The sequence below is a fragment of the Protopterus annectens genome, chromosome 16.part0 (genome assembly GCF_019279795.1).
Source record: "Protopterus annectens isolate FY-2018-M chromosome 16.part0, PAN1.0, whole genome shotgun sequence".
Taxonomy (NCBI): domain Eukaryota; kingdom Metazoa; phylum Chordata; order Ceratodontiformes; family Protopteridae; genus Protopterus; species Protopterus annectens.
The window spans coordinates 653,854,076-653,878,890 of NC_056750.1; the positions used below are offsets into that span (position 1 = coordinate 653,854,076).

Consider the following 24,815-nt stretch of genomic DNA (forward strand, 5'->3'; position numbering starts at 1 on the left):
CTCACTTTTTGGCCATGTAACTTGGACCGAAACACCAAAGGCGGATGTGTGTCCATATTCATTAAGGATATCCACACCTCCGGGCTAGTTGCTCAGCATAATGCATCCGAGGTTGTCCAAGTGCAACTAACTCTGGGCAAAACTGCAATTCAAATTGTAGCTTGCTACAGACCCCCACCATGGCCCAGGATTCCCACTCCTCTTTTCTTGATATACTGGAAAATATTAGGGTTCAACCAAACATCCTAATAATGGGCGACTTCAACTACCCCACCATTAATTGGGAAAACTACTCATGTACCAACTCCTTAGCTCAACGCTTTCTGGAATTCATAAACTCCAATGCCCTGGATCAACTTATCCACACCCCCACCAGGGGCAACAATATCCTAGACCTAGTCATTACCAACATGAGTGACCGGTGTTCCACACCTGAAGTCAACTCCTCATTGGTCCGATCCGACCATAAGCTAATCACCCTTGATATCCACATCCCGTTCCCACCCCCCATTAAGGAAACCACAGTAAAATATTTCTCCAAAGCCAACTTCATGCTTCTTAAATCAGAAGTGGTGAACTTCATGACACCCATGCAGATGGACAATACAGTTACAACTACTGAATCCTACACAGATGCACTCTATAAGCACTTACACGAGTGCATGGATCGTGCTGTCCCAAACAGAATCAAGAAGCTATCCTCCAAAAAAAGGTAGCCAATCTGGTGGTCCCCTGCCATAAACAAACTGTACAACAGAAGGAAGAAACTGTTGCAAAAGAGAGTAAAATCCCATGAGTGGAGGAGCTCCTTGGTCAGCCTCAGTAAGAAGCTGAGATCCCTTATAAGATCCTCCAAAGCTAGCTATGAAAACAAAGTTGCCACTAATTCCAAGGACACCCACAAAGCATTTTATAGCTATGTCAAGAATCTCAATGGCAACACCCAGATCTGCTCTGATTTACAGCACAAAGACTCGAAAATTACAGAACCAACTGATATTGCCAACATCTTGGCAGATAGGTTCAGTGCTAACTTTACCCCACTCTCACCCCCTAAAGGGCCCATATCTATACAGGAAGAATGCAGAGTCCCTGTAATCACAACTACGCAGGTAAAAGCTGCACTCTCTAAAGCCAAAAACACAGCATCCATGGGACCGAACAACATCCCAGGCTGCGTTTTACATGAACTTCAGAACGAACTGACTCCCCACTTAAGCACCGTGTTCAGTAATAGCCTCGCATCAGGCTTTATGCCCACTGAATGGTGCACAGCAACAGTTATCCCACTCCACAAAGGGGGAGCCACCACTGATCCCGGGAACTATCGACCTATCAGCCTGACGAGCCTGGTCTGCAAGGCCATGGAACGTGTCATCATAAACAAAGACATTGGTAACCTCCAAACTCTGGATCCTACCCAGTTCGGGTTTGTGAAAGGCAGATCATGCCTCCTGAACCCGATCGACTTCTTTGAGGCAGTCACCAAAGCCATAGACAAGGGTAAGGTGGTTCACACAGCCTATCTTGACCTCGCCAAGGCTTTCGACACCATCCCCCATTCTGGAATTATAGCTAAACTCACTAAACTAGGTATAAATCCCTATGTCACAAGATGGGTTGCCAACTGGCTCACTGACAGAACCCACACTGTAAAAGTTGCAGACTCCAAATCTGACCTCACAGCAGTGACAAGTGGAGTACCACAGGGTTCTGTCCTGGGACCTCTCCTGTTTGGTATCTACTTCTCTGAAGTACAGGCTGACACAGATGGCCTCTGGCTAATGAAGTTCGCAGATGACTGCAAACTAGGAGCCATAGTCAAGTCCCCAAATGATGTGGACATCCTACAGAAGGGCCTCGCTGAGACAGATGTCTGGTGTCAGAGCCATGGCCTCATGCTCAATGCCAAAGTCTGCAGTGTCATCCCCTTTGGTAAAAACTCTGTACCCATGAACTACCACATAGGCAGCAATCTACTTAACACCGAATGCGTGATAAGAGACCTTGGGACCCAGGTGGACAGTAGTCTCTCCTTTGATAGTCACATCGCCACAGTAGTCAGGAAGTCCTTCTATGTGACACACCTCATCATAAAAGGGTTCTCATCCAGGAAAAAAGAGGTCATTGTTCCCCTCTACTCGACACTCATTAGACCCATTATAGAGTACAACACCCCTTTTGGAATGTACCTCACTAGACATCTGCAGCAGCTGGAAAGGCCACAGAAGTACCTCACAAAGATGATACTGGCCTCAAACAAATGCCCTACACTGACCGCCTCAAAAAACTCCAGCTTTACTCCGTAGCATATCGCCTACTCTGAGGTGATCTCTGCCTAACATATAAAGCTATGTCAAACCCAGAGCTGTTGGACATGCTACACCTAAAGAAATCCCAATCCCTCTGAGCTACATGCTCTAGGGACCTAAACCTTGTCACCACAATAAACAGGACATGCTGGAGGGATAGATTCCTGTCCCAGAGACTTCCCATCTATGTCAAGCAAAGTTCTTCATTAGCACTCTTCAAGAAAAATCTTGATGAGTGGATGGGAAATAGGAAATACAACTCGGGGATCACTTCTGTGTCTCTGCTCGACAGTGGCACAGGAAAATAACTTTCTTGGGTGGCGTAAGCCAGGAAACCTTGTTGGCTTGGCTTACATAGGCCTTTGGGCCGATAGCCTAGTACCTACCTATGAACCTATGGAATCTAGTTTGGCCCTTGATTCCTTGCCTCCTGCTCTTAGAAAACCTGACAGATACTACAGGATCCCTGAGTCCCACAAGTTCCTTTTTAAAAATCCTATTGCAGATCCAGAGACTGTTTCACAGGAGCCCAAGGGCATTAAGGCTTCTACTGCTAAAAATCCTAAACCTTCTGATAGAGACTCCAGGGTACTTGATAGATGGGGTAAGAAGGTTTACACTTTTGCAACCTTGGCCATTAGGGCTTTAAACTGCCAGTTTCATATGTTAAAGTATCAGCAACATATTATTGGACTGCTTAAACAGAAAATGATGTTGATTCCTGACTGTGTGGAAAATAAAGAATTACAGGATTTAATGCATTCTGCTGAACAAGTTGGAAAACAGACTTTGCAATGTGGTTTTGATTCATTAGAGGCCTCTTGCAGGGCCGCTGTTACTGGGTCTGTGCTCAGAAGGCATGCTTGGCTTAAGGAGCAATCTTTGCCCGATCATGTTAAAGCTAAATTGTTGGATGCTCCTTTAAATCAGGGCCACCTGTTTGGCAACAAGGCTGAGAAAGTTCTTAAAAAGATGGAAGATAAAACTAAATCTATGCAAACTGTTAAAGATTTTTTACAAGTTCAGCCTCCTAGATTTAGTAGGCATTGGCCCTCTAAGAACTGGTCCTTTCCAGCCCCTTCCAGGTCTTCTCAAGCCAAACCCAGACACAGAAAAAACCCAAGGTTTCCATCCCAGGGGACACACAGAACTAAGCAGTGGGGGGCCTCCACTTCCAAATCTGGGAATAATGAGACTCCCCCCTGTGGTAAACTGTCTCAATGACTTCCTTTTAAAATTTCCAAGCACTTATCAACTGACTGCCCCTTTGGGGGGAAAGATTGCTCTTCATGCAAAGAATTGGGAACTCATTACCCATGACAAATGGGTTTTACATATAGTGTTCCAGGGATACAGATTTCACTTCCACACATTGCCAACACCAAGCGGGTGGCTGGACCTAACCCCAAATCAGTGGGTAGAGGCCCAAAAACAAGTACTTTCTCTCTTAAGCATGGGGGCTATTCAACTGGTACCAGAAGAGGAAAAGGGACAAGGTTTCTACTCGAGACTTTTCCTGGTACCCAGAAAAGACAATTCATGACTTCCTATCCTGGACCTGTCTACTCTAAACACCTTTTTAGAGATTCCAAAATTCAAGATGCTGACTCTTCACCAATTACTTCCTATGCTAGGCAAAGATACCTGGTTGGCAACACTAGATTTAAAAGAAGCTTACCTGCACATCCCAAGCAGGGAATCTTGCAGAAGGTGCCTACGGTTCAAAGCAGGCTACATTCACTATCAGTTCTCTGTACTGCCCTTTGGCTTATCTACTGCACCTAGGGTATTCACAAAGTGCCTAGCTCCAGTTATTGCATTTTATAGGCAAAGAAATATTCAAATATACCCATACTTGGACGATTGTCTAATTCAGGCAGAAAGCCAGGACATACTTTTGAATCTTCTGGCCTTTGTACAAGGGTTCTAACTTGTCTGGGGTATACCATAAACAAAAAGAAATTGCACATAGTACCCTGTCAACAAATTATATTCCTGGGAGCAAGCTTGAATACAACTTCCCAGATGGCTTACCTCACGCCAGAGAAACAAATTCATTTGACAACCTACTTCAAACAAGTGGCCACAAAAACCCTGCTATCTGCAATACAAATACTGCAAGCCTCTGGGTTCATGGTCTCCTGCATTCTTCTAATTCCATATGCAAGACTGCATATGAGGAAACTATAGTGGTATCTAAAACGTCTATGGTGTCAACATTCTCAGAATCTAGAAGCAATGATTCCTATCATACCTTGCCTATGCCTAGAGTTTCTTTGTTGGGCAGAGGCCTGCCACCAAAACAAGGGACTACCTTTCACACCACCCCCTGCCACCCAAACCCTAACAACAGACATATCAGACTATGCATGGGAGGCTCATCTGGAAGGGAAGTGCATTCAGGGCAAATGGAACCCAAGTCAAATGCACCTGCATATCAATCAAAAAGAAATGTTAGCTGTACAGAATGCTCTGACAGCCTTCAAGGACCACATTCTTTTAGGACAACTAATGGTAAAGACGGACAACACCACTATTATGTGGTACATAAACAAGCAGGGGAGTACACATTCTTACTCCCTCTGCAGACTAGCCATGGCATTGTGGAACACAGCCTTGAGCTACCAAGTGCACCTACAAGCTCAATTCCTGCCAGGAAAATTAAATACACTGGCAGACAGACTAAGCAGAAGCCTCATGGACACACACGAGTGGAAACTGGAACCAAGGATTTTCAACATGTTGACAAGCAAATGGGGGAGCCCAGATATAGACCGGTTTGCCTCTCCCCAAAAGTACCAATTGGACAAATTTTGGACAAGGACTCCCCACAAACAAGCCTGGAAAGTGGATGCTGTGTCTCTCAGCTAGAAAAACCTATTAGTCTATGCCTTCCCTCCTCTGCCTCTGCTCTCCAAAGTACTACTAAAAATCAAACAGGACAAACCAAGGATGATTTTGATTGCTCCAGACTGGCCGCGCCAACACTGGTACCCCCTCCTGCGCAGTGTGTCATGGTTATCCCCATGGCACCTGCCTCAGACACCTTCCCTGCTGTCTCAGCAGGAGGACCAGATTCTGCACCCTCAGCTTCTAACACTGAACCTTGCAGCCTGGCTAATTACATAATCTATCCTTTACCATCCCTCAGTAAACCTGTGATGGATATCATTATAGAGGCAAGGAGGCCTAGTACTAGAAAATCCTATGCTGAAAAATGGAAAAGATTCTGTGCCTGGAACCAATCTCAAGGGATGAGCACAGCAGTGCCCAATTTACCTCAGAATTTACAATGCTTAACTGAGATGCTTCACAAGGGCCTATCTTTTTCCTCCATTAGAATCCACGCCTCAGCCATTTCAGCTCATTATAACACAGAACCTCCCCTCTTCTCTCATCCACTGCTCAAGCAGTTCCTCAGAGGGGCCAAAAATTTGAGACAACCCAAGAGAGCTCCAACCCCAGCCTGGGACCTTAACTTTGTTTTGGAGAAACTCACTCTGCCTTCTTTCGAGCCAGTTGCTTCTGGAGACTTAAAATTTCTTTTTTGGAAAACAGCTTTCCTTTTAGCAATCATTTCAGCTAGAAGGGTATCTGAATTACAGGCCCTTATGGCAGTGCAGCCTTTCATCATCTTTCATGCGGACAGGGTGTCCCTCAAAACCAGTCCATCATTCATGCCCAAGGTGGTATCCAGTGTGGCTCTTAATCAATCCATTAATTTGCCAACCTTCTTTCCCAATCCACAGAATAAAGGGGAACAGATACTGCATTCCTTAGATGTGCACAGACAACTTAGATTCTACTTGGATAGGACTAAACTTCAAAGGAAATCTGAACAACTGCTGGTGGCATTTGCTGCAGGGGCAGACGGGAAGGCTATTTCAAAGCAAACCATTTCTAAATAGATAAGCCATTGCATTCATTTCTGCTATAAGCCCCATGGAAAACCTATCCCCAGTGGATCAGACTTCACTCCACCAGGGCTGCATCTACCTCTACAGCCTTTCTCAGAGGCGTCCCTACCAGAGACATCCTAGAAGCTGCTACCTGGAGTTCTGTACATACTTTCACCAAGCATTATCATTTGCCAGTTTTCTCTAAATCCAGAGCTGGCTTTGCCACTGCAGTCTTGCAGGGCCTTATAGCTGGTCCTAATGCTGTCTAAATTCCTCCTCCCAACCATAGCTTGGGAATCTGCCCAAATGTAATGACTGCAACGGTGAAACACGAAGAACATAGTACAGTTATTTACACTTACCGTAAATGTAGATGTTTGAGTGTATTCACTGTTGCAGTCCTGGTTACCCTCCCTCCAGCCCCCTAACTTCTTTTGGCTATACCTCTACTTACCTTTACTATGCTTAAAAGCCTTTTTGGTGTATTTGCTTTTTTGTTGGAGGTATATCATTGTACTTTTATATTTAATTGCTTCCCATTGGGGGGCACCTAACATCTGGGGCAAGAAAAACTGATGTAATGGCGTCGGCTGCATGTTTTATACCCCTGATGACCTGACGTCGTGGAAGAAGGGGACAGCAACCAACGCAGGACCCACAACATTGTTAATCAGGCTGACTGAGGGCTACCTGCAAGCAGATAACCCAAATGTAATGACTGCAACAGTGAATACACTCGAACATCTACATTTATGGTAAGTGTACACAACTGTACTTTTTAGCTACCATTGATGAACCATTGGAAGCCGCATCACCAATGCAGAATATGTGTAAAAATTCTGGGATTATTTAAACAAGAACTGCCTGGACCTGAACCTTAACATCTGTATGTACCATCCCCAAGGTGTCCCCCCCCTTAGGTCAAGTCAAACTACAAGAAATAACCTTCATTATACAAAATCTGCAATGCATCAAAAGCAAATATCACACAGTTCAAGGACATCAAATGTACAATTCTTCTGCAATTCTGTGATGAAATCCCCACATTTGAGTGTAATGGTATCACTCAAAATGTTGATATTGCAAAGAGTTATACTTGCACCTAGTCAAATATATTAACTTGGTAGCCCCAACTAGACCCAAGCAAATGGGGAAATTCAATAATAAAAGGAAGAAACTCCTTAAGCTTTGTAGCAGAACAAAAGACCACCAAGTTAAGGAAAACATCAGACAGCTAGATAGGAAACTTAAAAAAAAAAGGACATAAGAAAAATGAAGACATCCCCTGAACTCAGGCTAGCTACAGAAGCCAAAGACAACTACAAATCCTCCTTTAGTTATATCAGGAAAATAATAAATAACACTTAACATTGCTCAGAGTGTATTTATAATGGTACTACCTGCTCTGATCCAGTGGATATTGCCAACATACTGGTAAATAAATTTAGTGCCATCTTCATCCCAAACCGTTTATCACAGATCATCATGAAAGAACATGTATTGAAAGTACTCTCCAAAAAGAACACCTCATCCATAGGGCCTGACAGCATACCTGGTTGCCTCCCTAATAGTAGTAAACAAGCATTGGTGGACCCACTCCTCCTCATCTCTAACCTGAGCGTAGAAACTGCCTTTGACCCACGGGTGCTGCATATAGCTGTTGTTATGCTACTTCCCAAATGACTCACCACTGACTCTGGGAATTACAGACCTATAAGTCTACTGGATCCTATATGCAAAGACACAGAATGCATCCTAACTGACTTAACGATGACATCAAAAATCTTATCAAACTCGACCCCCAGCACGTTGGCTTTATCAAGGGTAATCTTGTTCTAATTACTCTAGTGAACTTCTGTGAGAGGGTTACTGAGGCTGTTGACTGTGGACAAGCTGTTTACACAGAGTACATTGGCTTCTCTAAGGAATTTGATACCATAACATGTATAAATATAATAAACAAGCTGAAAAAGCTTAAAATTGTATTTGGTTAGGTAGATAGGCAAATGGCTAGAGACAGGACTCATACAGTAAGGGAAGGGGGTGCGTCCTCCATTAGTATGAAGTTGACCAGCAGAGCAGAGATCCTGAGAGATTTGTGCTGAGACCTCTGCTATTCAGTATTTACTTCTTAGATCTGCATGTATCACATGAAGATCTCTTGTTAACAAAGTCTGCAGATAACTGTAATCTGGGAGTCATAGTTAAGTCCCCCTTTGACATACAGGCACTCCAACAAGAGTTTACACTTGTCGGTTGCTGGTGTACAAAAAAGGGCTCAAACTCAGTGCAAAATTAGAACACTGCAGTATTCAGAAAGCAATCCCTAGCTCCAGCTTATAGTATAAATAATACACCACTTCAATTTGAAAAGGAAGAGAGATACCTGGGCACTTGTGTGGATAGCTCCCTTACGTTTGACCATCACATCACAACAATGGTTAGGAAATCCTTTTACAAAGCTCATAGCAAAGGGTATCTCTCCTAGATCAAAAACGTCCTCACCTGCTTGTACTTTGCACTGATTAGCACCATCATTGAGTATAACTCTCCTTTTGGGATGTGCGTTACTAAGCATGAAACAACTGGAAAGACCCCAGAGGCTTTTAACTAAAAAAAGTCATGGGCTTAAAAGACCTGAGTTATCAAGGGAGACTAGAGGCTTTATCTCTATATTTACTGACATATAGACACCTTAAAGTTTACTGGAGCCTTGTTTATAGAGCTACCAGGGATCCAGTAGTCCAATTACTATTATTTCCAAAAATCAAGTAGTCATACTAACACTAAGGCCAGAGATCTAAATCTACTTCATTAAAAAAAAGTAAACTTGGAGGGATTGATTTCTCATGCAGGGTCTACCCATTCTCTGCAACAGACTTCCTCTCAGTGTTAAGCAGTGTAACACACTGTCTGCCTGTAAAAAGGAGATGGACAATTGGATGAGTATTCATAAATTTGTCCCTGTTGTAAGGGTGGGTACCGTCAAGGAGGTAATTGCTTTGCATCTCATTTGCTTTGTAACCCCTACGATCCCATGAACAAGCAACCATTTTTATTTGAATTTTTTAGTATTTCAAAAAAAATCATGATTTAGCTGGACTCATAAATGCCTTTAGTGCGATTGTCAGAAGCAAACTAGAGCATGTTGCTTGTTTGTGGAACTCCTATAAAGTATAAACTGGGCTATGAGGAATTTTAATGAAGTAACGGCAACAGTTAAAATATTTATCTTACGCTGAAAGGCTTATAACTCTAAATCAGCTCTTTTTGACAACAGTAATGATGTATAAGGCCTTCAGGATTAATATTAGAAGTGAAATTTAGTGTGAGCTTATTCAGTGGAACATCTGACATAAAAAAGTCTAAAAAAATCTGTATATGAATAGTGTGTAATAAAGTGTTGGTTTGAAGGAACAACACAGTGGATTTTGGATTTTTCTCTTGTTTTTATTTTGTTGTTTTTAAAGTCCTGTACCAGGTGTTTGTCCATTCTGTTTTTACAGAAATAAATTAGACTGTAGGTGCCTCCATGCCAAACGATGTAATTAAGGAAATGACAGTGATAACTGGCCAGATTACAAAACAGTTGCTCTCATTTTAAGTCTGCCCTGATTTTGAAAGACTTGCTGTCAGTGTAAGAGACTTACTTCAGCGTATGACCTGTCTATAAACAGGCTAACACCAGAGACCATATTCCACAACACTTGCTGTTTGCCTGCTCTCAATGTAAGTGATCACTTATACTGATAGCAAGTCTTTTGGAATCGGGCCCAATGAATTTTAAGTATTTATTAAATGACAGACTGATATTAGAGACAAATTTTGTGTAGAACGTATGTTAACAGTGGAGGAATACATACTACAATATATAGTTTTACCAGGTTTTTGGGTACGTGTGTGCATGTAGTTGATCCTGGTAGAGGGAGTATAAAGCTCAATAATTGTGGTTGATAAAAAAAAATAAATAAATAATTTTAAATGTATTCCTGGCTATGCTCTCAACATTCTTGCTCAAGAATCGGAGACAAAGCCAAAAAATAATGGGGGCCAAAGGCCCAAAATCAGGGATAATTTTTAAATATTATGTTAATTCACTTAAAGGTATTAGTGTAACAGAGTTTGCATCAATGTGTATTTTTGAACAATAAGAATGAAACTCTGTTATATGGAATTATTGGCTGACTTATTCTAATCCTCTATGATTTATGAGAAAGTGAAATATTTTACAAGGGACATGGCAAAGATACAAGGGAAAAATCATGTGTCAGTTTCATACTCTAGATATGTTGGGAGAGGTGCTGATGGTGAGCCCTGAAGAATGACCCCACTGTACTGTTGAAGCTTTTTTGTTACATAAACGATGAACATTTGAGAATGTTTACGCCAAACTAAAAGACCAGAGCAAATAAGCAATTAAGAAGTCTGTTTATTAATATAACACAACTACACAAGATAAGTTCATCTACTTAAAGAAGAAAAAAACAGAGGAGGTTTTTGGTCTTGAGATGCCATTGATGAAACTGAGTGTGGTGCAGGGCTAGGTATGGATTTTGTGGGACACATGTTATAAGGAGGGTAGTAGGAAAAACATTGCAGACAATTTAACAAATTGTTACTGCCTTCATGGCAGGCAAGATGCATATACCTGCACAGCATTAGTGGGAAGACTCAGAAATAGGGCTGGAAATTGGAGACTCACTCCAGAATGGTGGTGGCTCATATATTCTGCTGTCTGGAGGAAAGAGGGCAGACTGACTCTGAGAAGAAGTTGAGGGCACACACTTTTGTTAAAGGTAGTGTGAGTGACAGGGTGGCATCAGAAAGAGGGATGGCAGTAGGCATTTGTCACTGGCTGTCCCTATACACTCCTTTTGAAAAAGGCCAGCTAAGCTGAAGACACAAACATCTGATAGTAATGGACTGCCAACTTCCAGCTGGCCATTCTTATCTTCTTGTTACCTGTCCTGAAGAATGTACAATTAATTCAGGTGCAATTAATGCTGTCTTCTAGGGAGTAGGGAACCCCCTAGCTATGTATCGTGCAGATAACTTGACAGCACAACATTCGAATGGGAAGACAAGTTATCCTGGTGAATAACTGACCAGTGATAGAGGTCAGTGGAGGTAACAGACAGTCATCATTAACCCTCTTTTTCCCATTTTCTAAATGGGGTCAGGGTGTCGTGTTAAATGTCTCCATTTCTCTCCATTCAATGTCACACTCCCACCTTCTGTGACACTCATGCCTGACTGTTGCAGATCTTCCCTCACACAGTCCTTCCACCACTTTGCCAGATGCCCTTCTTTCCTCTTAGCTTCTTCCTATCTGTCCCAAAACGTTTTCACCACATTGTCTTCTTTTCTGCACATGTGCCGGAGCCACCATAATTTGTTCCCTTTGATCTTTTCTGCAGTTGGAGCTACTTTAGTTTTTGTTTTTATGCCCTCATTACTTCATCTGTCCCACAGTGTGCATGCTGCCACCCATCTCATTCACTTCATTTCCATCACCTCTATCTTCTTCATCTGCTCTGCCTTTACTGTCCACGTTTATGTACCATACAGTAGTACTGGTTGTACCACTGTTTTGTGCACCTTACTTTTCAGCTTCTTTGTCATTCTTCTGTCATATATTACACCTGACACTCTGTCAGGTGGCTGCAGCCCCTCAGATTCTAGCTTTGACCTCTTCATTCAGACTTCCCTTTTCCTCAAACACCCCTCCCAGATTCTTGAAGCCTTCCTCCTAAGTAAGGTGGAACAGATGCCAGTAATGTGAACATATGAGAGGTTCAAGTATCCTGAAAGCTACAGCAACTGAAAAGTATTTTTAAGAAAGATCAACATGGATGTCTCTTTTTTTCTCTCAGAAATGTATCAGATAATGATCACAATTAAAATGTTTATCATGAAATGCAGCTGTTTCATTTATTATATTTGGTTGTGTTCCATAAAGCTCCTGTGTCTTATCCACCTCCAGACCTCTTAATGTGTCTTCCACCTCTCATATTGTTTTTTCCCATATGTCCATCTTTCTCACTTTTGACTTCATACTCATATTACCACTGTTCACCATCTCTAGAAGACTACAGTGCAAAATATTTATTAAAAATATAGCGTAACTTCCTTATTTTTTTGGTTCACCATTTGCTTCATTCTTTCTGGCTACCCCAGTGCCCCCATTCTTTGCTGGGTCTACCAGCCTCTGCCACTGCCCCTGGACTACTCGTTTTAAGGCTGGGGCCAGTACAGAATCAAAGGGTGTCCTGGGGGACATAATGTTGACTGCTTCTACTGGGGGAATTTTTAATTTTTGACCTTCCTGTTGGTTTCCACCTCCACATCTGTCTTTTGTATCCGAGAGCTACTCCTTTCTGTGGTTAACACTTCCCCACAGTGAATGTCTGGATGAGTGCCCTCTCCCTCAGGATGGACATGCCCATCCCTCTCTACCAATGCCTTTGATGCCCACACAGCTGTCCAAATGTGGGTCACCTGGGCTATGTTTATGGCTTTAAACAACTTCACAAACCAAAAAAAAGAGCAACTGCCCAGACTTCTGAATACCAATATTTTATTCACCTCTAGTGCCTCTTTACAATAGCCTTCAAGGAGTACAAACAAGCAATAATAATTCTAATTATATAATATTAAAAAGCGAAGCTTCATCACAGGTAGGAACACTAAGCAATTAAACCAATTATTTAACTATGTATTTCCAATTATATTCATTATTTAACCCTTCTGGTGCCAGAGTATATTATACTTCATTAACAACAAAGTTTCTTTGTATAACAATTTGTCTTTAACATCCACATATTCTGCCATTCCCACAAAAACTTTTTCCAAAATACAACCCTTTAAAAAGGTAGGATTACTACCATGAATTTTTTTTAAAATGTATGCCCAATGGGCTTTCTAATTGTTCATTTTTAATGTCCCTTATGTGTTCCCGAAGCCGAGTTTTAAATGTCCAGTGACTTTTCCCCACATAAAATAGCTCACATGGGCATTTCAGAACATACACTATTCCTTCTGTTTTACATGAAAATTCATTTGCAGGATAAAATCCAATGCAATTAATCTTTAAAAATTTATTCACTACATGTTTACATGCAGAGCATTTACTGCATTCAAACGTACCTCTTTAAAGAAACCTGTTGAGTGTATCTACTATCTGGGGGAATAAACTTAATTTGTACTACCATATCAACTAAATTATGTCCCCTCAAATTAAAAAAAAAACTTTATTTTTGAGCAAGATGGGCCAATTGTATCTTAATAATTGACTTAACTGTTCACTCATTATATTATATACTGTCACAAAATGTATACAGCAGAAAAATCCTACTAGGACAGCTGAACTTTATTTGGGGTTAATCAGAGTCTCTCTAACTGATGGCATGTGTGTACCCAAGAAGACTGAATGGTGTATTTAAATCAAAAGGTGTTTCAACAAAGTATTAGTTTAAGGGTGTGCACACAACAAACTATTAGTTTCAGGGTGTGCACACTTATGCAACCTGCGTGTCGTATGTTTTTTTATTTTTTTATATTTTTCCCCTAACAGACTTATTAGCTTTTCAATTGAATTGTACAGGTTATAGATCACATTAAAGGTGGGAAAAAGTTTTGAAATGATTTATTTTTATATCACAAAAACCTGACATTTTAACAGCGGTATGTAAACTTTTTATATACACTGTATCTAAAACTCTCTGGAGGGAATCTTTAATTTTTTCTGTATTATACCATCTCTTAACAAAGATCTCTACTGTATATTGAACTTATTTTAAAAAAATGTTCATCTTGATTACAAAGTTTACTCAACCGTAAAACCTCTCTATAAGGCAGTACAGAAATAAGATGGGGGGGGGTGTCTACTTCAAATTAGCGAAAGCTGACATTGTCGAAATCCATTTTGAGACCAGTTTAGCGAAAATGCACATATTCAAAATCGTACAACATCGAATCCCTGAACATCAAACACACTTCTGCCAAATGGCAGGGGGGTGTCTACTTCAAATCAGTGAAAGGTGACATTGTCGAAACCCATTTTGAGACCAGTTTAGTGAAAATGCACATAATCTAAAACGTACATCAAATTCCTGAACATTGAACACACTTCTGCCAAATAAAAAAATTACAATAAACCAACTACAACTGTCCGATCATGTACATTAAGAAAGCACTCACTCTACACTGCACACACAACATCCACTACTAAATCTTCCCATAAGTCTACATGGCCTTAAAGAAACAGGACACCAAAAAGAAATTTAAACAGGAAAATAACTGTATAACAACATTTTTGCAGGGGGGGGCTCCACCACCCCGAAAATTAAATATACCAACTCCAAGATCACACTACTGTTAAGAAAAGGGCATACTTAGTGTTGCAACTAATTACATGTCAGTGCCCTCATTTCAGTGTTCCGGGATTCGATGTTGTAAGTTTTCGATTATGTGCATTTTCATTGAACTGGTCTCGATCAAATGGATTTTGATGATGTCATCTTTCACTGATTTGAAGTACACCTGATGTGGAGGTGACAACTGGTTCCATATAAAAACATACTTCCCTCATCTAACCTTCTGTGGACAGAAGTATAAATTTCTCCACATGTTGAAGCCCACAAGTTTAAATCCAAAAACGTTACTTGTACATCCACTTGTATTCCAATCAAACTTAAAAGCAAATTTGGTTTGAAGGACTTGTCTAAACTTTTGAATATTATCATGGACTCCACTGCAAAGAAAAATGAAATCATCATAGCTGCTGTGATCCATACTACTGCATGAATACTGTTTCTTTTTTTGGTCCTCTCAGACCTCATCGTTACTGGCCCTGATCATGGATCAAACTGGCACAATAGATACATATCCTGACTTATCCCTCACATCTGGAACAAACTTGCACTCTACACACAAAGTAGCACTCTTGTCACCTTTAAGATACCCCTAGGTAACTGGATGGGCAGTCTCCCATTCTCTCCTGGTCTAGCTTGTGTTGCTCTCTTTGAGGCAGGAGGGAACTTTAGAACATGGGTTACTGGGTAGGCTGGGTTACTGGGTAGGCACATGATGGTCTGCAGACTGCCTAGCACTTACTTATGAATATATGAAGCTCTCACTGGGGAAGGGCAGACTAGGGGGGACCATCTGATATGAATAAATTGTATAACAAAATAAGGGAAAATAGTAAAAGGTTGCAAGAAATTTCCATCACCATATGTCAAGACCACACTGAAGCAAGCCAGCAAGAAACTTAAGATCACTAATAGAAAATGTAAAGTACAATATAAATTTAAGGTAGCCACAGATACCAAAGGAAGCTACAAATCTTTCTTCAGTTATGTCAGAAAATGAAGGAATAATGTCCAGCTATACACTGAGCTCATCCATAATGTCACACACTCTGATACCAAGAATATAGCCAATATTTTAGCATACCAATTCAGTGCTAACTTTACCCTGACTACCCACATTGCTATCCCCACTATCCCTGAAAATTTAGTTTCCCTGAAATCACCTTGGAAAAAGTCTCAGAACCTCTGTCAAAGTCTAAAAATAATACATCCATGGGACCATATAACATACTCTTGTATTCTCATCAGTGCCAAGTTTGCAGTTGTGTGAGCTTCTACATACACTGTTTATCCTCATCCTTTGTACAGTGAGAACAATCACTGTGGCTTGTCTGCACAAGGGTGGCACCTCTACAGTCCCAGGTAATTCTAGGCCCATCAGACCCACCATCTTTCTCTGCAAATCCATGGTATGTCTCATAGCAGAACTCATTTATGCAAACATAGTCAGTGAAGCTGAACTAGATTTCACTCAGTTTGGTTTTGTCAAGGGCGGATCCTGCTTTCTGAACCTAGTAAGCGTCTTTGAGAGAGGTACAGAACTTGTAGGCGGGGTCACTCTGTGTCCAGTATTTATCTTGACCTGGCCAAGGCCTCTGATACTATTCATTATGCTGGAATCACTGAGAACTAAGACAAACTTAATGAAAATTCCTAAGTTGTCCATTAGGTTACAAACTGACTGTCCACCAAATCCCAAGGTGTGAAAGTTGCTGGTACACTCTCTGAATGTAAAATAATAATAAATGGGGTGCTGCAGGGATCCACACTAAACCTGTTGTTTGGCAGTTATTTTACAGACATCCAAGCCAATATCCCATAATTTGGTTGACCACATTTGCTGCAGGTTGCGAACTGTGTACTGTCATCTGCTTACCCCCCCCCCCCCAATACTAAACAGCTCCAGCTAGGTTTGGAATATGCACATACCTGGTGTACTAAAAATGGTCTAAAGTTAAATGGAAAAAAGTGCAATATAGATATATTCAGCAAACACCTTATATGTTATAAACTGTACTCCTCTTCAGACAGGGATGTTCATGAGAGTCCTGGGTACTTATCTGGTCAACTCTCTCTCTCATTTGATCATCATGTTTTTATCATAGTCAGGAAGTCATTCTGGCTGGCTGAGTTAGTTACCAAGGGAATATCCACAAGAGCAAAAGAAGTCATTCAACCCTGTATTCTTCCTTTAGCAGACCGATGGTCGAACATAATCTACCCCTTTTAGTATGTATAAATCCAAGCATATCTCTCAAATGGAAAGGCCACAAAGATTTATAACCAAGAAAATGAAAGCTCTTGAATACTTCAAGTATCCTGAAGGATTAGCATGACTCTCCTTTTACTCAGTGATCTGCCATTTGCTCTGAGGTTACCTGTGTCTAGCTTTTTGAGCCACAAAAGAACCAGTCCTGTTTGACTTCCAATTTCTTTGTAAAACCAATGCAAACACTTGTATTAGAGACCTAGATATGTGCCAAAACATTAGCAAGACTCACTGAAGCTTTACATTCCTAACATAGCACATTCCCAGTCTATGGAATAAGATGCACTGCATGTCAAACAATGAACGTCTATGGCTACATTTAAGACTAATCTTGATGACTGGATGGGTAGAAACAAATTTACACTAGCCTAATCATGTATGACCCTGCTTGATGTGGGAGGTTAAAAGTATTAATTGCTTGACAGGAGTTAAAGAACTTTTAAGTTCATCTCCTTAAATGTACATATGGCTAAGCATCCTGTGATCACTTGCCTCATATTAATCCTATGCCCCTGCCATTCAGGCAGCCACCAAGAATGGTCTAAGGCTTTTCATTTAACCCCTACAGTCATGCACATTCTTGGTTCATGATATGCGAGGTCATGCACTAGGCTGTCTGCCCTGCTTGCCTCTCACTTCAACAAGTTGCATTACCAGCAAGCAGCCCTGACCTGCCATCCTTGAGCATAGATAGAGATTTCTCCAGTATCCAGTGGAGAAATCACACTACCCCTTGTGCTCAGATCCCACCACCAAAAGTGGGGAGTAGGCCATGCCCCTTCACTTCTCTTCCTTCCTACCTTACTACTCCAGTGCTGGGGAGGGGGGGGGGGCACCAATCAAACTATGGATGTCTGCCTGGGTTGTAGTTAGGGCTCCATCCCTCTGCTCCACAGAGTTAGGAATTTCCCTACAAATTTTTAAAAATCAGTACTTTAGTCTGCATCGAACAGATTAAGGGCACTCGTAATAATTACTTTTTCCCCATACTTTTATTCTATTTTTGATCAGCTCAGCTCTGACTTTCCACTAGATGGCTTGTAGCTTTGGTTTTCTTCAACCAGCCTAATAGCTATGAAATGTGTTTTTTTTCCTTTCCTGCCAACATCTTTGCCTTTTTATGATGAACTATTTTTTTCACTTGTTTTGACTTGTTCTCCTTGCCCTCAGTCATTTCCTCTTCAAGCCCATCTCTATGGTATATTGACATTTTCCCTGTCTTTATGGGTCCCCTTCTAAATCCCAAAAGCTCACTTACCTGATTTTCAAAAGATCGACATGAAAAAAAACGAAACTCCAGAAGACCGACCTCTTGGAACACTGGCATTTCACTACAGATAAGTAACTGCTTGGCCAGCATGTTGACCTTTGCCCCTTACCTCCATGGTAGTGCAATACTGGAGTTGGTATATTTAGTTGAGTGGGTGTGGGGGACAAAGCCCCCCGAATAGGTGGGTTTTCTTTGCTTCGGTTTTAGTTTGTTTGCCAGATTTTTTTCATCTCTGTTTTTTGAAAGTCGGGTAAGTGAGAGTGAACTTTTGGGTTTTAGAAGCAGACCCATCTTTACATACTCTGCCTTTTCTTGACACTTTGAACCTTAAAATCACTGTGCCCCATCTTCTGTTGTCATTTGTGCAGCTTTATATTACCTGACTGTAGCAGCCTTATTGTCCACTGTACTGCTTCAGACGAAGCTGTATTCCTTCCCAGGCGTCTGACTTCCTTAGTCACACTTACCAGCTTTCTCCTTACAATCACATTCTTCCAGTTATTATTAAAGCTGGCCCTAATAGCATAGACTGACCTGACCAGTTGCCTTATATACCCCATTTTTTATTTCCTCCACAACTATCCTCCTTTTCTAAGTATAAAGTCACATCTGCTCTGATATGCTTTTCAGACTTTGATTTAACAATTTAAATAAAATTGCCACTGATTCCAAAGACAACCAAATACAGCTATGTCAAGAATCTCAATGGCAACACTCAGATCTGCTCTGAGCTACAGCACAATGACACTAAATATACAGAACCAACCGATATTGCCAACATCCTGGCAGATAGGTTCAGTGCTAACTTTACCCACTACTCACCCTCCAAAGGGCCCATTTTAATACCAGAAGAATGCAAAGCCCTTGTAATCATGGATGAATAAGTAAAGACTGTACTCTCCAAAGCCAAGAACACAGCATCCATGGGACCAGACAACATCCCAGGCTGCATACTGCACTAACTACAGTACGAACAGGCACCCCACCTAAGTACCATGTTCAATCATAGCCTCACCTCAGGCTATGTATCTACTGAATGGTGCACAACAACGGTTATCCCACTCCACAAATGGGGTTCCACTATGGACCCCGGAAACTACTGCCCCATTAGCCTGATGAGCCTGGTCTGCAAGGCCATGGAACGTATCATCTTGGAGTTTATAAACAAAGACATAGGTAACCTCCAAACCCTGGACCCCACTCAATTTGGGTTTGTAAAAGGTAGATCATGTCTACTAAACCTGATTGACTTTTTTGAAGCAGTCACTAGAGCCTTAGACGAGGGCAAGGTAGTGCACATAGCCTATCTTGATGTCGCCAAGGCTTTTGATACTATCCCCCACTCTGGAAGTATAGATAAACTCACTAAACTGGGCATAAATTGCTATGCATTGGGTTAGAAAGCACCGCATTTATTTTAAACCTATATCATATTATCTGTCTTACAATTCAGCATCATTTCTGACTGCAGGCACAAGAATAAATGCAGCAGTTTGGATGCCTTCTCTGATATCAGCATTTTGATCAGAAGACTGGATTGCCCATTCCCTGATGTTTGTGCAACTTTTCTTATGTGTCTGTACTGTCTTCACACCTTTCATCTCATCACCCAGTACATTCTCAAAAGATAATCCTAACATTTAGTGCTCCAATTTTCCATTGAACACATTGATATTTTAAGCAATGTTGATCTTTCACTGAGAATCTATAAGTAGAAACATCACATCCACTCTACAATTCTTACTTGTTTATTCTGGGTATAACTAGGTGTCAGGCTTCAGTAGAACACCAAGCTCTGACAGAGTGCCTTGCCAGATTGTAGCTGTTTTCTGATTTTGTTTTGGAGAGAGCAGATGTGCATTGACACCAGCCATGTATTATGTATGCTTCTCTGATTACCTTCCTACCAACTATGGGAGTTGGTCATTATGAGTGCGCTTCTCCAGAAATGGTCACTGCCAAACTTGAGACTCCCCCATCAAGAATGTTGTCATTGTGATGTTTCAGCTTTCTTTCCATCCTGTTCTCAATGACCAAGATCTCTTACCAGCAAGAGTACTATTTTCACAGTTTGTGGGGCCTCCATCTGCCTCTTTGTATTAATTTCTTTACCCAATTCAACATTGCTGTAACTGTCTTGAATACTATAAATATGACACCTCTTCTTTCATATATGCATATATATATTCTTAAAAGTGACACAGTGTACATACAGAATTGTCTTTAATGTTTGAATTAATTATTTTCTCTACCTGTTTTACATGTGTAGCATATAAGTAGAAACATCACACCCACTCTGCAGTTCTTACTTGTTTATTTTGGGTATAACTAGGTATCAGGCATCAGTAGAACACCAAGCTCTGACAGAGTGCCTTGCTAGATTGTAGCTGTTTTATGGTTTTGTTTTGAAGAGAGCAGATGTGTATTGGTATTTGGACAATGTGGTTAATAATTCTAAAGAAAAAACACTAGTTAAAAAAGCTTTTGCTGTATTATAGTAACCAAAATGATGGCAACATTGGCACAGCAATATGGCATAGAGAGACAGTCCCCTAACTACGACCAAAAGAATCTGAGTTTGAGCAGTGGCTTGGATAATAGAAGAGTTAGGCTTGGGGGAATGATGGGGGTGGATGACCAGTTACAGAATAGCATTCCTGAGGGAGGGAGAGGGGGTTTCAGCCAGTCAGTCAGTACTGTGAAGGTGGAGATGTGCACAGATAACTGCCAGACTGTGGATGCGAGCTTGGTACTGCCAAGCTATGATTGTATCCTTAGTTGTCACTGGTGTATGATATCACACATGTGCACTAGGAGGGTGTAGCATTCCCCAGTCTGATGGGTACGCTGACATCAGTCACCTGGGGAAAGGATTAGGGCCTGATAGAAACTTCTGGCTGTTCATATTAATGACAGGCTTCTTTGTAGACCTTTGGATAGATCAGGACAGTGACAGCAGTAGAGGTGGGCATTATAATATAGGGGAGGGTTCAGCTGTGATATTCTCTCTCACCTGTGGGTCCTTGGACTGCCATTCAGTATACTATCTCTGACAGTTGACAGGTAAGCCAGTCCAAGAGAGTTAGGCTACAAGGAAGACTATGGTTCCATATGGCTGGAGTGCAGCAACTGTCATGGCTGGAGTGCAGCAACTGTCATGCCTGTCTGGGTAAGGGCACCAGACAGCTACACACACACGCAGGCTGGCTGATTTTTCTGGATCACAGAATTTTGATAATATTTTCAGTATAAGTACAGTTTAACACACTATGAAAGATAGTCATTCTGATTTACCAAACCATCCTAATGTAGTGGCAAGAATATTTAATGACACCATAGCAGTATTACAAATAATCTTTGGTAGAGACAAATTCAACATAATGCTAAAACATATGCTGTCATGAAGTGAATTGTCTGATCATTTAGTGTACAACATATATTCACTGATAAAGTCGCACTATTACTAGCATGTGTTCTACATGTGTACAGAGGCTTTCCGTGTAGAATGTAGACGAGAGCAGGTATTATTAAATACACAGTCTGACTAGTAAAAATGTTGCATGTGACTGTTTTGAGATGTCCAGCATGAGGCACGACCAGGGCTATGTTTTTTCAGTGCTGTAGCTTTCATTACTACAGATCTGTCTTGCTGCAGAGCAGTAGATAAGATGTAAACAACATATGAATATAAAAGGTTTACAATGGTACACATGACAGTAGTGTTTGTTTGCTGTCTATGTTATGCGGGATTGTGTGTGAAGTTTATGCTGCACTACTGCTGCACCTCAGTATCACTTTTTTCTCTTTGTTGTATTGTAGGTCGCCACCAACACAGACACAAATAAGAATGCTGGCAATGCCATATTGTACGAGACAGTCCTCACCATCATGGATATACAGTCTGTTAGCGGTTTGAGGGTAAGAAGATAACTTGTCTGATAAGTCATTACACATTTTGTTTTAATGCATCCATGATCCATCTATTTTCAGTTCTTGACTAGAATAATTAATTTTTCATATTGTTTTTAGGATGATTCACATATATTAAAGGGGTTTTGATGTTATTTTCTGGACTAGGAGTCATACCTAGTATTACTTGGTTGTATATTCTTACATTTCACTAAGTAGGGTCACCTCCAATAAGACATTACCAAAGGCTCGATACCATAATAGAATTGATTCATCTGATGTTGTAAATCTTTATTCATTCCTTACTGTTAGGACTTCGGTTCCATCCTCTGAGCCGACACGGCCGTTACCAAGTTTGCGCCAGCCAAAAACTTTCAGCTAAGACCGACCCACAATGCCCCTCTCATAGTCTCTTCAGATCTTGTCTGCCGCGTTCCTCATCAGATGTGCCAAGCCTTCTCTCATGCTAAGTGTAGTGTTTTTTTTTTGTGATTTATCTATATAATTACCTTCCTCTAGTCAGTTTTCCCTTAAGATTATTCCTTCATCTTTAAATTTATATTACTAAAACCTACCCTCTACCTTCGGTAAGGACAAGCTTATTCTGAAGGGTATGCTGAAAACACCCTTCTCGGAGGCTGTTTCTGGGACGGCGGTCTCACCACCTCCTAAGACTAAGGATGTGAAAAAAAGAGAAATGGAGTCACTCAGTTCCTACATCTCCATTTTCCTCAGAACCGAGTCGACACCAGGCTTCTCTCGCATCTTCAGCACAGACTACTTTGGCACCAGCTTCCATGTCTTCTCCCTCATTGCCATCCTTAATTCTGACTCCAAACACTGTACCAGCTTTGGCACCATCCACCTCGGTGCCGACTTTGGTTTTGACACAGGCTTCGACTACTGTACCTGCATTGACACCATCCCCTGCCATGGTGCCGATGTCTTATACAGCTCCACTGATACTGACACCATTGGTTCCGTATGTCGAGCACCTTCCCAGAATCAGATATTCTCCCTCTTATGACCCCTTTTTGGGACAACAATTTAGTCCATTTCTTGAGAGACCAGAATCTCCATCGGCAGCTTCCTTCAGATCCACCAGGAGTCTTTCAGAACAAGATGTAGTGATGGTTGTGGACCAGATTTTGGCAGCTAGAAGATTACCCACCCCTGCTAGGTCTTCCTTCCCACTTGGAACGGAAGCTTTCATGGCATATTCCCCTGTATATCCTCCTCCGGTCTCCTCCCACGTCTCAGAGACTTCGGTGCCAATGTCCATCCCAGTGCATTCTGTCTTGGCTCCGACAGCGGAGCCTTCCCTGTTGGCACTGATTACTCTTAGTGCAGCAGCTGTTTTGGAACTGGTGCACTCTCAGAGCAGTGATTGGGCTGTCGGCACCATGGCACCTAGTTCGGCTCCTATTTTTTCAGTGGCGCCATCTATGGCCACAGCTCTTCCGGCAGCTATCAGTACTCTCGGAGCTCCTTACCTGGAGGTGGGCTCCTCAGGGCAGGGTGTGACGCTGGTTCCAAGGTTGCCCTTCTCAGTTCTGGGCTCCCATCCCTCCTCAGGCGGGCCTACTTTCCAGGTGATGGAGAGGGTCCTTGCTTCAACAGACTCAAAGTTGGCACCATTGGCATCGACACCAGGACCCCCCTCTAGCATGCAGTGGTCCCAACCCCCTACTCTGGGATCCCGAGCACGGAAGTCGCAAGACCTTCATTTGAAGGAAACCTTTCTTCGGAGTCCTCCTCAGAAGATCCCACTGGGGAGCCACCCCAGAAGAAACTTTGCAAGAGAAACATCTTGATTCCCCTGAGGAATCCATCACAGATGACACCAATTGCGATGAGGGAGAAGGATCCTCATGGTCTCCCTGGAAGACGTCTCATTTGGAGACATTCTCGGGATCCTCAAGCAGAGGGGAGACTGGAAGCCCTCCAACTCTTCTTCGGAGGAATTAGTGTTCTTGCAAGCCTTCCATGCTCGGCCATCTACTTACTGGGTGACCCCACCTGCAGATGAGCTTATTAAACTTATTGTGCAGCATGCCTGGAAGGCCCCGGACAACATAGAATCTGTCCCCTGGAGGCCAGATAAAATTTTATCCACCCCTGAAGATCAGCCTAATTGGTCCAAGAAGCTGATAGTTGATTTCATGGTTGTGGCAGCAGCCACCAAGAGGGAACTGGCAGAAGATAGTTCTACTGTTTATCCCCTGAACAGGGCGTCTTGGGTTATGAACAGACTGTGGAAGCAGGCCTATGCGTCTGCGACCTTTGCCATTCAGTCGCTGAATTATCTGGCAAACTTTACTCGGCTCCAAAGAGACCTAATCTCAGAAATGTCTGCCTCTTTGATGGGGGTACTGCTTGAGGAGGTGCATGATATTGTTGCCTCTCAGCTAGCTACCCTGGAATCCATGTTAAACTCCTCACTGTGCTTGATCTCTCACACTACCGAGGGGGCAGCTCGAGGAGCCACATCAGGCATCGTAATGAGATGGCATGCTTGGATGCATTTCTGTGACTACGCGGACCCCTTTAAATCTTCCTTTGTCAATTTGCCTTTTGACAAATCTTCCCTTTTTGGTCCCAAAGTCAGAGACACACTATCACATAGTTTTTCCACCCCCACAGAGATCCTACTACAGGAACCAGAGGGGAGGAAAATTGTGGTTCAAAAAGTCCCAAGGATCTTTTCATGACAGTCGTGATGAGCAATCCTCCTGGGGCAGAGGGGGCAACTCATCTGGAAAAACCCCCTTTCGGGGAAGAGGG

General features: G+C 42.0%; 1 protein-coding gene across 1 annotated transcript in view; it reads left to right on the plus strand.

Moving 5' to 3' along the window:
- The window catches only part of LOC122790635 (AP-1 complex subunit gamma-1-like), a 700,858-nt gene that overhangs the window by 455,215 nt on the left and 220,828 nt on the right, over positions 1-24,815 (plus strand). The window contains exon 9 of the mRNA XM_044058159.1: positions 21,942-22,040. Within this exon, the coding sequence (XP_043914094.1) occupies positions 21,942-22,040 (99 nt within the window). The remainder of the gene's footprint in view (positions 1-21,941; positions 22,041-24,815) is intronic.